At 35.0% G+C, this 16,096-nt stretch overlaps 2 protein-coding genes across 5 annotated transcripts; one reads left to right on the top strand and one right to left on the bottom strand.

The window, feature by feature from the left end:
• The first annotated feature begins 214 nt into the window (after positions 1-214).
• Positions 215-716, top strand: LOC114408063 (polcalcin Phl p 7-like). Its single transcript, XM_028371189.1, has one exon. It carries the CDS (start codon positions 285-287, stop codon positions 570-572), a length of 288 nt encoding a protein of 95 aa, XP_028226990.1. The 5' UTR covers positions 215-284; the 3' UTR covers positions 573-716.
• A 3,929-nt stretch (positions 717-4,645) lies between these two features.
• Positions 4,646-13,816, bottom strand: LOC114408696 (phosphatidate phosphatase PAH2-like). 4 transcript variants are annotated; one of them, XM_028371835.1, is made up of 12 exons: positions 12,275-13,816; positions 10,915-11,686; positions 10,005-10,315; positions 9,799-9,872; positions 7,811-7,895; positions 7,394-7,480; positions 7,221-7,293; positions 6,275-6,318; positions 6,062-6,190; positions 5,862-5,967; positions 5,447-5,585; positions 4,646-5,132 (listed from the first exon to the last, which is right to left on the bottom strand). In XM_028371835.1, the coding sequence occupies exons 1-10, from the start codon at positions 13,253-13,255 to the stop codon at positions 5,932-5,934; spliced, it is 2,592 nt and encodes an 863-aa protein (XP_028227636.1). In that variant the 5' UTR covers positions 13,256-13,816; the 3' UTR covers positions 4,646-5,132; positions 5,447-5,585; positions 5,862-5,931. The 4 variants fall into 4 exon arrangements, with proteins under 4 accessions (XP_028227636.1, XP_028227637.1, XP_028227634.1 ...); XM_028371836.1 differs by having other exon boundaries at positions 6,104-6,190; XM_028371833.1 differs by having other exon boundaries at positions 5,862-5,960; positions 12,275-13,815.
• Between the last annotated feature and the right edge of the window lie 2,280 nt (positions 13,817-16,096).

Genomic DNA, 16,096 nt, shown 5'->3' with positions numbered 1-16,096 from the left:
GAATTTAGATCGTATAGATCCACCCTGTTAATTAAGCAGCTAAGCTAGCTAGCAGTACCAACCAGCAAGGGATACGATTCTTATTCTTGCACAAAGGATGCTAATTAATATATTGAATATACTTCATATGTATCTTCGTAATTAATGATAAACATGTGAGCATTAACAAAATACGAAGACATATGTGGCAATATATATAAATACAGAAGCCAAGTTTGAAAGGTGATAACAAGCTAAGCTAAACATAGCACAAGTACGAAATACGTAGCACAGTGAGAGAGCACATGGCATTCATAGAGCGGAATGTGTCGAGTGATGGAAAGCGTGTGATGACTGTGGAGCAGTTTAGGCGGTGGCTGATGACAGCATTCGACACAAACGGAGATGGCAGAATCAGCAAAGCCGAACTTCGCCGTGCCGTGCGCCTCACTGGAGGGATCTTTGCTTCGTGGAATAGTGGCCAGGCCTTCAGGTCCGCAGACGCCAACCACGATGGTTTCATTGATGAAAACGAATTCAGAGACCTTGCTCAGTTTGCAGACAAGCATTTCAATGTCAGGATCACACGCTAACCTTGTTCTCTTCTGCACTCAATTCACTTCTTCTCATCCATTTTTTTTTGGAGGATTGTCTTTAACTTTGTTCTTATAATTTGATATTTGTTTGTATTAAGCGAAACAAAATAATATTAATGAAATGAGAAGGTTTTGGGTTCACCATGTATCCACCGTGTGATTAATGAAATGACAAGGTAATAGTTACATTGAAAGGACAAAAATATAATAAATACAATTATGATTTTTTTAACACCCAAATACTAGTATTACATGGGAATGAATCAATTGCTATAAGATCATTTTAATCTAATAAGTGATTTAGAAAAAAAAACACCAATATCCAATATATATTGGAAATCATTCAATAAATACTTTTTAATTCGAACAGTTGAGATGAAAGAGTAAAATTAAACCATGGAGAAAGATCCTCTCCAATTATGAAATAATAGGATAAGATTTTGACCATCCAGTAATTTTAATATATAGGATACTTAAAAACATCTATTGCACCGTCAGATGTGAAAACTACATTCTTTTTTAGCCCACTGGTTAGAAGTTAACTTTGCTTGTGATAATGTAATTGTTACTGGCCCAAAGGATTTTCGCACATAAGGAATTGAACTCAGAATTCTCTGCTAAATAGATAATAGATTGTTCCCACTATATGTGAGCACAGGATATTTAATCACTACGTCAACTCGACTAATTTGAGTGATGATATATCAATACTCATATGTATCAAACATTCTATAGACATGTATTATTTCCGTCTATTTCTCCTTATATCCCTATATTACCTATCACTCCTTCACTTAACTTTCATTTATCTTTGTTCTCTCTTTCTCTCTAGGCATCATTTAGATGTTAATTATGGAGTATGGAGCCTGAATACGTGATACAACATAGGTACAATATGACACGAATATGGAGATACAACAACTTTTTTGAAATTAAGGATACGACATGTTTGAATATGTTAATAAAAAATTATAAAAGAAATTATATATGAATGCAAAATAAAATGCAACTAGTGTTGGTGTTCAAATGCAATTATTATACATATGATTTTGAGTGTTGTTAAAACACTGCAAATATGTGGATTATGTTTTAGCAAACATTGCGAACACAATTGTTGAGTGACAAAGTAAACTTATTCAATAAAAGCATGGTTCGAACAAAGCCAAAACCACACAAATAGAATATCCTATCAAAGCCAAAATCACACAAATAGAAAGACCCCCTCCTAGGAAGAACATCTAGATTGAGCTGTCGAAAAGGAGTTGTCATGTTCAGAGAAGAGAAGAGGAAAAGGGAGTGTTGTGTTTTTATTTATGTTTTAAGAAGCGAAAATGAGTTGCATTTTGTTTACATTCGGACCTTTTCTGATTTTAAAAACACTAAAGTTAAAACAACAAAATTATAAAACATTAAAAAAAAAATTCAGAAAGAAGCTCAAACTGTATCTAGTCATCTTGAGCCATATCTTAGTCGTGTCCGACAATTTTTTTAAAAAAATTTATACTTCTTGAATACATACCAGACGTATTGGAGGTGTATTAATGTCGGACACAGGAATGACATCGATACTTTTCCATTTTTGGAGTATCAGGCTGGTGTCCATAAACTATTTTCCATTCTAATTTACGAGAGTAGATTCAATATTTAACGGAAGAGTTTAAAAATAATAAGAACGTTTAATGAATGTTTTATACAAGTTAAATGTTCATGCTTCATTGATGACCAACTAGTTTTACCTTGTTTGGTGTATATATGGACAGGTTCACAATTCCTTATCGTTCTTCCCTGGTGTCTATAATCTAATATGAACAAAATGCAATCTTTAACTTGAAATACATTCTTGCTAGTTTTATTCTAGTATTTGTGTAAATAACTTGTTTGCCTTTAACATGGCAGTTGGCAGACCCTTTAAGTCCACAAATTATTAATGCTGGTTTAATCTAAAGCTTCGAAGCTTTAGATTAAACCAGCATTAAATCGGAATTCCGATTTAATATTTCAACTTTCAAAGTGCTTTTCTTTTCTCTCTGCATGCCTAATGGAGAGGATCATAAACGGCCTACAATCTAGGATCTTAATCTACATACGAAGGATGAGCACGGATAACTTTATACATGTTTATACTTTAATACATACGAACTTGCAAAGAGAATAAAACACATCACTATTTATGCTTGTATATATACCAATTAATAAAAAAAAGAGAAAGGCTAAAAGCACCACATAGGCAACCATAATTGAAATAAGGCTAAAGGATCTGTATATATACAACGTACATTGCAAAAGGGACAATTTTATACATTGTGCCGCCCCTATATATATTATAGAATTTATATCATATCGATCCACCCTGTTAAGTAGCACGCATGCAGTACCAACCAGCAAAATAGCAAAGGGATATGATTCTTATTCTCCCACAAAGGATTCAAATTAATAAATAGAATACTCCATATACCTTCGTAGTTATTAATGATAAACATGGATACATATCAACAACATAGGAAAACAAAAGTGACAATATAAATACAGAAGCCAAGCTTGGAAGGTGATCACGAGCTAGACATAACACAAATACAGTAGCGAGGGGTTGAATAGCAGTATCAGAGTGAAAGAACACATTGATATATATTATTGCGTTCATGGAGCGTAATGTGTGGAGTGATGGGAAGCGTGTGATGACTGTGGAGCAATTTAATAATAAAGTAGTGGACGAGCCTTCAAGTCTGCAGACGTCAACCGCGATGGTTTCATTGATGATAATAAATTCAGAAACCTTGCCCATTTTGCAGGCAAGTATTTCAATGTCAGAATCACACGCTAGTTTAGTTTTTCACTTGTTCTCATCACCTGCACTGAGTTTAGTTCACTTCTTCTCTGTTTTTTTAAGGGAAATGTTGATTTGTACGAAAATCTGTACTTAAAGGGTGATTAATTCTTCTTCATACTATGTAAATTAGTCATTTTCCTTTTTTAACTTTATTATTACTAGTTAGAAACAGGCACTACGTGCATCAACTACCAATTTCTTTTATTTTTTTAGTTTTAAATTAAAATAAAAGTAATTAAAAGATTTAAATAATTATTATGTTGGAGGAGTTATTTTTTTAATAACTGTATTTGAGGAGTTATTTTTTTTAATAACCGTTTGATTCAAAGGTAGTTTTCAGAATTAATTAAAGGAAAAAATGGTCTAACAAAACATGTACACCAAATATGAGTAATTTTTATTAATAGTTATAGATGTTTGAATATTTTTATTAAGTGAAACAAATTAAATAATATTATTGAAATGAGAAAGTGATAAAATGAAATGATTTTATATTTTACTGAAAATAAAAATTACTAACATTTTAATTTTTGTGCTATTAACAATTAATTACATTTAAAGGACAGAAATATAATAGATACAACTAAGGTTTTTTAATACGCAAATACAAATAAAATGGTAATTTGGGTGTTGTTTAACATACAACTGATACAAGACTTAAAAAAATGTTGTATAAGTGCCCAACGTGATAGAAAATGTTATATATAATAACTTTTAATTGGATGATTGAGATTGAAAAGATAAAATGGCATGTTGGAGAAGACTTTTCCTTTTTTTTTTTTTCCTGAAGGGCGATGTGGAAGTTTTTTTTTTTTTTTTGGGGGGGGGAGTATTGATTGGCGCCCAATAGTTAAAAAGAGGTACGTAGTATATATAAGAGGAGAATAATCAGAATATCACATTATAAAAAAAATGCTATAAATAAGAAGAGAAAGATGCATCTTTAATTTTTGGATAAAAATGCATGGACACACTATGCTTGTTGACACCTTCAGAGAGATAGAGAAGAAAGAAAAGTGTAGATATTACATAATAAGAGAAAGATAGAGAGAAATAAAGAAAGTCAAATGAGTGTTTATAAGATATGAATGTGCCACTATATGAAAACATTTTGATAATGGAAGTTGCACTGAAGTCATAGAACTTAAACAGGCAGGTGACTGAAACGCATGAAAATAAGGAATGATGTTATGTGAACATTCAATACTAGTCTACACCTTGAGAGAGAAAAAAATCCAAGAGATAGAAGTTAACGTGATAAGTGATATAATGTAACAAGAGAAAGAAAGAGAAATAAGAGGTGTCAAAGGTTGGAGTGTCCATTTACAATTGTTCTACAATAAGAACAAATGACGAATGAAAACAAGCATAAACTTTTCTATATGGTAGAATAATAAAACTGAAGAGGCATCACTCAAGTACACAATTACATACATATACAAGTTAGCAGTCAAATGAAAAGGACTTAACTGTGCACGAATCTATCTATAATCAAGAAATGATATCAAATGTGTGTGTGATTCCATGACTTTAGTGGTCACCGGTTAACATTATAACTAACCAAGGACAAAAATGGATCTGATCTCGCAGCATCAAACAGGAAAGAAGTTCCATCTTGCTCTTTCATACGAATTCCATCCACCAAATTATGTTATGCGTTCCGATTAATCAATCCACAGTACAAGTCATCAACAGAATCAGGTGGTTCTCATTGGGCTCAGATACATAACCTGTATTAGCAAAAAAACAAAAACATAATGAAGTAGCATGAACAATTGCGCAAACGGAGTGATGGCAAAACATACTTCACCATGACATGCAAGTATATAATAAAATTAGTTATATTAATAATATCTTCAATACTTCAGTTCCAGGAGAAATATTGAACATATACTAGAAAATTGTAAAGATATTTACCTATAAAGTTTCTGATTAAATTAGAGGAAACACTTGAGTTAAAAACCTATGCAAAATAGATCAAGTATCTAATTACTAAAACTAAATCCTAGAGTCTGGATAGATTATGTAGAGCTGATAAATTTACCCATATAATTTTTGGAGCAGCACCGCCTGCGCCCATTCATATCTAGGCTGCATAATTGAGCCTAAAAATCCATGGGACCCTTTCAAATATCTATGGCAGGAGGGGGTAGTTTCCAGAAATTCCATGAATTAAAGTCCTCCTGCAAACAAGGTTCAGCAAGAAAACGGGCAAAGGTAACCAAGATTACAAAAAAAAATCCTTAATAGAATGAAACTTGCATTAAAAAGCATAATAACGTAACCAGGATAAATCACACCGCAGAAAAATATAAAAAGATCCAGCCAGCTCTCACACTCAACATGCTTTACTTTGAAATTTAAATTCTAGGAAGACTGAAAAAAATTTGAGGAACACAATCCCCAAGACAGGCATTATGAACAAGAGAATAAAAAATAAAGCTTCTTCAAGATTAAACCTGCTCAGAAGAGCTCGTAGGGGGGAACATTCCATTCACAAGAGCATGCAGAGAAGTATATGATTTTGCGTCAACACGGCGGTTTATAACCACCTCTCCCTGCGAACTTAAAAATAAGAAAGGTTTGACGAACTTCAAACATTTTAGGAACTTCTAGCATGAAGCAAATTTTTACTTTTAAAAAAGAAGGATTTATTTACCCTGGGATTAATAATGAAAATTTTTCCTAGGGGAATTCCAACCTTAAGGTAGCTGATTTCATCCGTATCCCTATTACCAAAACCAGCATAGAATGGACTGCTATCAGAAGGAAAAAGTGCCTTGATGTCCTGATGACATAAAAATTCAAATAGACTTTAATAACATTATGAATGTAATATGATCATTGTAATATGTAGCAGCGGGAAACTAACCTCTAAGCATGCTATTTTGAATTCATGAGGAACCCTCCTAATAACTGGAAATAGATGAGAAAAAAAAATGTTTTAGTCCAAAATATTATAAATGCAAGACCAGGGCATTTCATACACAGACTTGAATTAAAATTTGATGAATCCTCACACTCTCGTATATATACATCAAAATTAAGAGGTCAATGAGTCATAAGAAAAAAAAATCATACAAGAGTCGTACATATATTGGCCACAGCTCCACATGGTGGTGTCTTATACGAACTAGAATATAACAAAATCAGAAATCATGCCATGAAAGAAATCCAAAACTTAGTCACTTTGTAATCTTTTTAACAAAATGACCCACACTGCTTGTGTTTTCATGTGATATAAGGGAATAAAAGTTGAATGTTTTTATTTTATTCAATTTTGCACATTTATACTGAGGGCGAGCCCTGGTGCAGCGGTAAAGTTGTGCCTTGGTGACTTGTTGGTCATGGGTTCGAATCCGGAAACAGCCTCTTTGCATATGCAAGGGTAAGGCTGCGTACAACATCCCTCCCCCATACCTTCGCATAACGAAGAGCCTCCGGGCAATGGGGTGCGAAGTTTTGCACATTTATACTATTCTTAGAGGTTCCTAGTACAATAGTATAGCCTTCCAATCTCTATTATACAAAACCTATATGTCACTTAAGGTAAAAGCAGGGCACAAAAGTCCATACTCCAGATTTTCGTTACAGGCTTTGCAGACTGCTTTAGCTAAAATACTTGAATTTCATCAAAGAACTTGCCCATTCGTCAAGAGAAATTTTTAATTATTCAAGTAGGATTTCTTTGAAATCGGTAGTTCAGTACTTTTCTTTGGGGGGGGGGGGGGGGATAACTGAAGACACAGTGATGTGTTAGATTGGAAGAAAGGGAACAATAAGAAGCAGCAGAAAAGAAACACAAGCAGAGTTATTACCTTCTCGATATAGAGAGGGAAAAAGTCCATCAGGGGAAATAACAACAGGACCATCTGGTAAAACTTTTCCATCCTGCAATATACAAAATAAAAATGAAAATGTAAATAGCTTTATTTCCTTTTATATTTTTGTCCATATGGATTAGAAACTGATTGCTAAATTTACACATCACCTGTTTAAGGTTTAGTAAGAATTGCCGTGTAATATAGGCCTGAGAAATTGAACGAGCACTGAGAAAAAGCAGTTGATAACCATTTTCCTGTAAATGTGAAATCGACAAGGGAAAAGATCATGAGACACCATACAGGGTGAAAAGAGATCAAAGGATAGTTGTTATGGGAAGGACATAGGTACAGTTTCCATCATAAAACTCCTAAAAATTTAATCATATTAGAATGATAAAAACTTTTAGAATATAAGCAATTTAGTGCCTTTAACAGATAAAGCAACCCAATTATTTGGTTTGAGCATACCTACCCCAAAACTGCCCATATGCAATGATGTATGATCAGTGTATTCAGAGGATTTAACCACATTATCATATTGTAGCAGTCTCAAAACATCTAAAACAAGGACAAGATAAGCAAACCTTGATAGCGGAGAATAAATGTGCAACACCTGTCTGTGACCAGTCAATACCAACCAAAGGCATGAACTGACCAAGAACATCTGACCTGTAAGACATGAAACAAGATAAAGAAATTACAATTTCATACTAGAGTTAGATCTTTTGAAAATAACAGAAGAGAAGCAAAATACATGGACTCTATTCGGCAAAAGCTTATCAGGATGTTAAAAGTCCTTGAAGCAAGAAGGAAAGGGTATTCAAATTCAAACAATTTCTACAATTTTATTTTGTGTTGTGTTGTCCATCTTGTCTTACTTCCTTATGTACCTACTCATAATGTATTTGCCATTCCAACAAAAACAATTTCCCCTAAATATGCTAACTTTACCTTATCATCTCAAAATTGGCCAAGATATTGCTACAAATTGTAAATTTTCTCATAGAAAACTTCGTACCCATTGCCCAGAGGCTCTTCGCTATGCGAAGGTATGGGGGAGGGATGTTGTACGCAGCCTTACCCTTGCATATGCAAAGAAGCTATTTCCGAATTCGAACCCATGACCAACAAGTCACCAAGGCACAACTTTACCGCTGCACCAGGGCTCGGCCTCAAATTTTCTCATAGAAATAGTACCATAAATTGTCAATCAATTCAACTTTAAAGGTCTAATCGTAATTGTTAAACTAATTATACCTGCTTAAATATTTTAGTAGAGCGGACCAAACAAGGATCTTTATCTACTTAAATTTTTACATCCACTCAGGTTGTTGATTGGCAACTGGACAACCTAGGTTGTCTAGCTCGATTATCTAATAACCCCAAAGTGAATGACATTTTCCTTCTACAGGGTATGTCAAACTCCAATAAGTTCATAAGCCTGATTGGGTTTACACTTACCAACCAAACAACATAAATTATGGTCAAATTTCTTCCATAAAATTCCAATACAAATCAAAGAACTGCCTCATAGAGTTTTTCTTCATTAGAAATCGAACCCATGTATTTTAAAACCATTAGAAACTTTTACATGTCTAATTTCCCTTAAACAAATTTTTAAGTTAAAAGCTCAGCTTATAAGAGAATGAGTCTAAGCACAAGGTAAACAAATATATGTATACAAATTCAACCAACAAGAAGCAAACATGAAGAGAAACACCAGAAAATATGCCCTGCTTTTCATAATTGTTCAAAGGGCAATCTACTACAAGTACCCCTTAATGATACTAAATTATTGGATATATACTCCAAGCTTGATAAGTTGATAGATTAATGTTTGTATTGTGTTTTCATTAGACATTTTAGCAAGAGCATACTAATTCTAAAAAGCGTATGACAGGAAGTAAAACAAAAAGGCAACTAAATGATAAAGGAAAAAACATGAAATAAAATTCATATGTTGTTTTAGGAGCAAGCAACTGAACACACTGAACAAAGCAGATGAATTATGATGTTGGAATCCCGTAAGCACTATAAACTGAAAACAAGGTTGGAAAGTCCATACCCAGTTTTTTTCAAGTGATAAAAGGATAGGGAAAAGCAACATTCGGGACTCAAAAGAAACAAGATCCATAGAGAATCTAATTGATTGCCAATTACCACCATATAAACATCACATAATAGAAGTTTACTGATATATAGCAGAATAGATTTTATCCTGGCATATATTTAAAGAAATTTGGTGTGATATGTTACTCCTAGGTCTGAAAAGCATGGATTGTTAAGCTCATGGAGGAATACAGCATATCATGGATATCTTTTCACTTGATAGCGGCAAGACATATTTGATTGAAAGAAAAAGAAGTCAACCAGCTCTAAGATTTAAATGAGATTGCAGAGGAGCATAATTTTAGGTAGATACCAATTATCTTTATGTGGCAGATAACATCAAATTAACAAATAAAATGACAGAGAAAAACAACTTTTAAAAGAATGAATATTAACCAGAGTGTTGTCTGAGTGCATTATCTATTTTAAAAACAGCTTCATTTTCAAAAAGATGTATCCTCACCTTGTAATTGTACCATCCACATCTGAGATCACTATACGAGCGTTCCATTTCCATAAATATATTCGACAATCAACCTGTTAATCAAACATAAAAAATAAAAAATAAAAGTAGAAGAGAGATTTCAATTGAAGAAATGTACATAAAAGGAAACGAGAAGTAAACTTCATGTTCTTAAAATAAAATTATAGAAATTCATGATTATTTACCTGCTGCTTCCCCAGCACAGCTGTAGAGAAAGTGAAGGTTACAGTATTCATCCCATCCTTCAGATTCAACGAGGCTAGCTGTTCAGAGGTTGGAGTCATTTCCTTAACCTTCTTTTTCATTAAATTGGGTTTGAGCTCATTTTTGTTCATATCAGTACTAATCGTATTCTCTGGAGAATTAACAAAAGTAGTGTTTTTGGAATCACTTGGAGAAGGGGGCAACATAGACTTTCTAGATCCTTCTCTCCTCAAGGAGAAAGGCCAAATTCTCCAACTTCCACCAGCGGAAGGGTTGCGTGTTGATGGATCTCCTGTATGATTTTTCTCAACTTGGTCAGCTGGTATCATGCCTTTCAGTTTAAATATATACGGGCTTTCAAAAGACACCATGCCTAAATCTCATGGAAAATAATGATAACCAATATTAATAACAAGCCTATCATCCCCCAGGATGCAGAGAAGTAGATTTATTTACCAACCAGATATTCGGCATTGAATGCTTTAGAAGTACAGTCAGCTACCATCCCTTCACACAACAAGTGTTTACAGAGACTGTTGTTCGCATAAACGATAAATCAGTATAATAACTACCTACAGGCTACAGCTTAATGTTTGAAAAGCCTTTTTCAAAGTTACAACAATGACAAAACCCTTCATTTTGCTCTGACAAAACACACAAGTCTACTCAAACTAAATTATTGTTCAAAATAGAAAGTCGCTTCTGAATCTTCTGTGAAATTTACAACCTGTTGCTATAAAATGTATAGCAATTATCATTCCATAAAAAACAGTATATTCAGTACACTACTAGAAGAGATGAAATATTATCTAAAGACATGGATTGTTTTCAATTCAGTAGAAAGACAACTTATATAAGTTCTCTTACCAAGGGGAAGATAAAGAACAGTACCTTTGAGTTCCCCAGAATCATTGTAATCCTTGGCACCTTGCCCTTCATGTGATAACTGGTTTCCTTTGTCTTCGTCTGATTTTAGACATTCCAAGTCATCTTTTCCAGGAAATGCCCATGGCAAGGATGTGGATTTTGAGTCCAGTGATTGACATAAAGGATATCGAACATTGTGTTCGACCATGATGTCACTACCAGAAGAAATATTTGGCAAGGATCCCGAAAACTGCACAACTTCCTCCCCAGCAGCTTTGTTCATAGGAATGTCTATGGGATTGGATATTGCTGTTAACTTTTCACTGTCATTCCCATAAGAAACATGATCTTCTTTATCTACATGTTCAGGGGAGAATGATCTCTCGAATCGATCATTGATAACACTTTTGTCATGGCCACTAAAAAGGAAATTTTCGTCCTCTGAACTTGGTGATGATGATCTCCTTGATGCTTTTCTAGGTAAAGAATCATCAACAGAATCCAGAGGAGATGATAGTGTGCTAGAGACATCTTTGTCCTTCATATTATTGTCATCTAAGGCTTGGTCAGCCAAGATGCTGTAACTGGAAGGTTTGATAATACAATTTGGCTCAACTTTCTCATTTGAATAATGTCCTAGGCCCATTTTGACAGTTTGAGATTTTGGAGATGTTGGTTGCTCTTCAACAACCACCTCATTGTACCTAATATCATCAGAATCTGAACTATCTGTTTGTTGAATCCGAGAATGAGACTCAAGATCAGCATTCTCAATAACTTCCTCAGCTTCTGTATCCTAAAGCATAACTTTAGGGTGTCAGTGTCAACCGAAACAAAGTAAATGTTTTCTTGATGTAATTATGAGCAATGCTACAGTGGTATACCCTCTTACAAGAACCTCCTAATACTTTGTGAGAAAGTAATAAATGAAAAGGGTAAATGCATTTAATACCTTAAGAACATAAAAAGTTTGAATACTTTTTTTTTATATAGTAAGTAGTAGGTTACTGGATTAGTAGAAGTATTTTAGGGATTGAGAATGATTCTTTAATTATTCCAGTTGACTTAAAAAATTCCATGTAAGGAATTTAGTGTCATTTGTTATCGGACAAAACTTAAATATAGTACCATAAATACTAGTGCTGTCGTTCACCAATCAAAATTGGCTGTATGATATTTTATCCCGGCCACTGCTGCTGACCGTCAATGCAGCCATCAATTTCATCTAAGTAAACAAAATTGGCATCTTGGAAACCGGTTTTATATATTATATAGCCAGTTCTGATTGGAGAACATTATTTGCTTAGGTACTATTTAGTTATCTCCAATTCCTTAAGCCAAAACCATAGGTGAAGGCTACTTGTCCATGAATTTTTCAATTTACCTCAGCTAGCAGTACAGTTGCACCATGCAAGACTTCATCGTGGACATGGACATGGACTTCTTCACATTCTGGGCCAGCAAGGTACATCACCTCATGAGCTTGTTCACTAGAACAATCCACTCCCAACTTGGAAGTCTCTGATGATGATTCATTACTATTTTCACCCGGCGCATCAATAGAAACCTCTTCTCCATTCAATTCCTTTTCTACGCATGCTTCAACCTCCACCTCCACACATGCAACTTGCACATCAGACTCTGCAATGTCATACACAATTTCCTTCCAATTCAAGTCACACTCGCCACCAAAACAAGCTTCCTCATTCAATTCGCCATTCTCCACAACCACCTCTCCATCCCCAGACGGGTTAGCAATAACATCTTGCCCTTGTTCAGCGGAGGGATTGGTGGACCAATTGATGTCTAACAAGTTAGCCGCAATCTCGGCGCGCTCCAAGGAACCAACCCTGTTCCCAATTCCATCACCAACACCATCACCATCACCAACACCCGCACCATCTTCCCTCTTCAAAGACCTTCTCCCAAACACAAGGCCAAGTATCCGGGAGCGGCGAGAGCTAGTAGTCCTTCCCACAACCTCAGCAGCAGCATCATAATTCAAACTCTCGGACCTGAGAGAGTGAGAGCGAGTCTGATCATCTGCATCATCGCCAGAAGAAGAAGGAAACATCAAAATGGCTTCTTCTTCTTGTGCATCGATTTCCCTGAGAAAAAAGGCTTCCCCTTTATGATCAAGATGCATTTGGAAACCAGCTTGCACCCCATTGACACAGATATCAACAACCTTTTCCCTTGCCTTCAAAACCCCTTGGAATTTGCCAAATCGAACGTACCAAGGAGAGGACTTGAAAGTTCCATCTTGCTGTTCCACCACCACAATATCAACGGCGCCACCGAACGGATGAAACGGCCCCGAAAACGTGTACACACCCTGACTAATTATTCTACCCACCGCTTGCATCCTCCCTCATAAATTCAATGTATCTAAGAAAAAACATGGATGAATAATTAAAGTCCTTACGAATTCAGAAAGAATTGTAGGACGTGATGGTAATTATAAAATCAGGGGTGGAGTATGGGGAAGATGTGGATCGCGGAATTATGAATAACCGTCAAGGAAAAAGGATATTTTGTTTCGATTCCGAGCACAAAGAAAAAAGGAAGTGATTAAATTTGAGAATAGATATTGAAGGAGGCGATCCGGCAGTGTAAGACGAAGAAGTGATCGGGGAAGGAAGTGCCTGTCGCGGCGGGATGTGGGGCCCGCTTTTCAGATTCATTGGTTCTTTTCGCACCGTTCGATCCTGCTGCTTGCTTCACGCTTCTTCATTTTCACCATTTTCACACACAAATCAAATCACATCACATAACTAACACTCATCCTCAATTCCTAAGATAACACTATTATACATAACATAGCTTATAACTAGAAAGGATGTAAAGCTATATTCATTTTCTTGCTATTTTCATCAACAAATTTTACCCAATTGAATCGACAAATAATTATATCCTTTGCTAAGAAAATGTTAACCAGTTTGTGGACAACACAAAATGATTTTATAAAGATTAAGATTTTTTTTATTTTTAATATTACTATATTTAATCGAATTATTTTCTCTTTCTAAATTGATGTAAAGACCGTCACTTTCCAATGAATCGATCTAATAATATAGTTGCCTTGGGTGAGGACCACTAGAGAGTGAAGTCTGATTATGATTCTCTCATGTGTCAACAACCCAGTAATGTAATGTTAGGTGGTTAATTGTTTTGTTTGAAAAGGAAGGGGACCACAGCGAGCGAACACAAACTTTTCTGCGGATGCATGGCTGCGCCGATAGATTATTCTTCTCGGAAATGGACACAATCATGTGACTTGGGATATGTTCTATCTGTAGGACCAGTTTGAATCAACGTTATATGTTCTTATTGGATAGTATATATTGTTTCGCTCCACTACGTACGGTTTCCAACCTCTGATTTGGCTCTCTCGAGTTGAGGTTGGGGTGCATTAAAGCAGGATAATGTAGAAACCAAAACACACAAATTCATGGCAAGCTACTCCGAATACCTGAATTAATTAATACGGATGGATTTGTGCTAGATATATACATCTAAATTGTGGTGGGTCATTTCACAATCATATTAGAGCTGTTATATTCTAATGTTTTCGTGTAATTATATATTGGTTTTTGCTCCATCGTTCGTGTTGAGCCATCGCCTTTTGTTTTCCTTGAAGCCGAGGTTTCTCTAACATCATTCTAGAGTCTGATTCTTGATGTGCAATTAATTTACTGGATTCTGCATGCCCAAAAACTCATTCCGATTTTCCTGTGGGGAGTGAAAATCAAAGAATGTTGCTCAGGAGTGGGAGATCCAATTTGGACATGTTTGCGTAGTCAAATTCTCTTGTTGGTGGTATTATTGCTCTATCATTTAGAATAATGAGATGTCCAAATATCATTCCCCTGTCACAAATTAATTAGGTCACTAGCTTATTAGCATGGGAGATCGCTAGTTAAATTATGTTCCACCCTCTGTCTGTTGCTTGTTTTAACTGATAAAATGATACTAGGACTTTGTTCAGTAGATAGTTTTCTTCTTGGGCTTTTGGGTCATTTGTCTCTTGACCCAATTGCATGAACAAATAGAAATTTCAGTCCAACACACTTAAATACAAATTGAGCATGGCATGATCTGTCATTTAGGAGGGACAAAAACGAAATGGTCATATTTTCACCTTGTGTTTGTGGACTTAATAGGATTGGGTCATTAGGCTCACCTTTGCTGCTGCTGCTTCCTGCACCAAAAGATTATTGCGTTTTGCATCTTATTGACCAACCGGAATGTAGTTTTACATTCAAGATAGGATTGGTTACACTTACATCTTTTACATTTTGAATTGACCAATCTGAAAGGTGAAAAAAATATTTTAGAGAAGTGCATGAAGCAATTATTGGGGTGCAAGAAGCAACAATTATTAACCCGCTCGTGAATCTCAATCCCCCATCTTAAAAAGTTATCATTTTATTTAGAACAAATATAGATTATCAATTTTTCATTAGTGCATAGTATTACTACCTTTTTTGTTGACTAGCCTATGCCTAAAAATCTTCTTAACCAAGTTTTTCTTATCCACAAGTTTCAATCTGAGACTTTACTTAAGGGATCAAACTCAAGATTATCCGAACCAAAAACTTGTTGGTTAGAATACTAAGTATTTACATCATTGAAACTTGACTCATTTTAACATTTGATGCAGAAAGTTTATTTTGTTGATAATTGATGCGTTCTGATGCACAAGAAAGGAAGCAGTGGAACTTATCCAGTTACATCTTTAACTTAATTATTACCAGATACATGAACGGTTACTCCGTGACGTATGTTGTGCGTGGCTTCCAGCTTAATACTAAAGTGGAATGGTCAAACACAACACATGCACTTTGCAAAGAGAATGGGATTTTGTTCCAATTTGACTCGTAGTACAACAGCGATCGCGCGCAGATGGTGGTCCTCTTTCATAATGCTAACATTTTGTAACCATATACTTGCCCACATTTATATGTATTTCTAAGCTCATCATTATGTTTATAATTAATTCTTAGCATGACCCTTATGTCTATCATCACTACTGTCTCTCCTTATAATTATTAGATGCAGGGAAATATATATTTTATGTGAATTATAGTATATGAACTTCAAATAATTGTACTTGGAACTTTATGGCCTTCCTTTAATTGTTCTTTGCCCATGCCATCCCTATCCATTCACGACCGTTCTTTAATTCATTCATTATTCATTATTC

The sequence above is a fragment of the Glycine soja genome, chromosome 4 (genome assembly GCF_004193775.1).
Source record: "Glycine soja cultivar W05 chromosome 4, ASM419377v2, whole genome shotgun sequence".
In the NCBI taxonomy this organism is placed as follows: domain Eukaryota; kingdom Viridiplantae; phylum Streptophyta; class Magnoliopsida; order Fabales; family Fabaceae; genus Glycine; species Glycine soja.
Note: the sequence above shows the minus strand (reverse complement) of the source record. Positions and strands in the feature narration are given on the sequence as shown.

What these genes read in the sequence shown, in the direction of transcription:
- LOC114408063 (XM_028371189.1), top strand. Translation starts at nt 285, where the DNA reads ATGGCATTCATAGAGCGGAATGTGTCGAGTGATGGAAAGCGTGTGATG.
- LOC114408696 (XM_028371833.1), bottom strand. Translation starts at nt 13,255, where the DNA reads ATGCAAGCGGTGGGTAGAATAATTAGTCAGGGTGTGTACACGTTTTCG. An exon ending in CTGTGCTGGGGAAGCAGCAG is followed by an intron (nt 9,873 to 10,004) that starts GTAAATAATCAT and finishes TTTGATTAACAG; the next exon opens with GTTGATTGTCGAATATATTT. An exon ending in TCTTACTAAACCTTAAACAG is followed by an intron (nt 7,294 to 7,393) that starts GTGATGTGTAAA and finishes TGTATATTGCAG; the next exon opens with GATGGAAAAGTTTTACCAGA.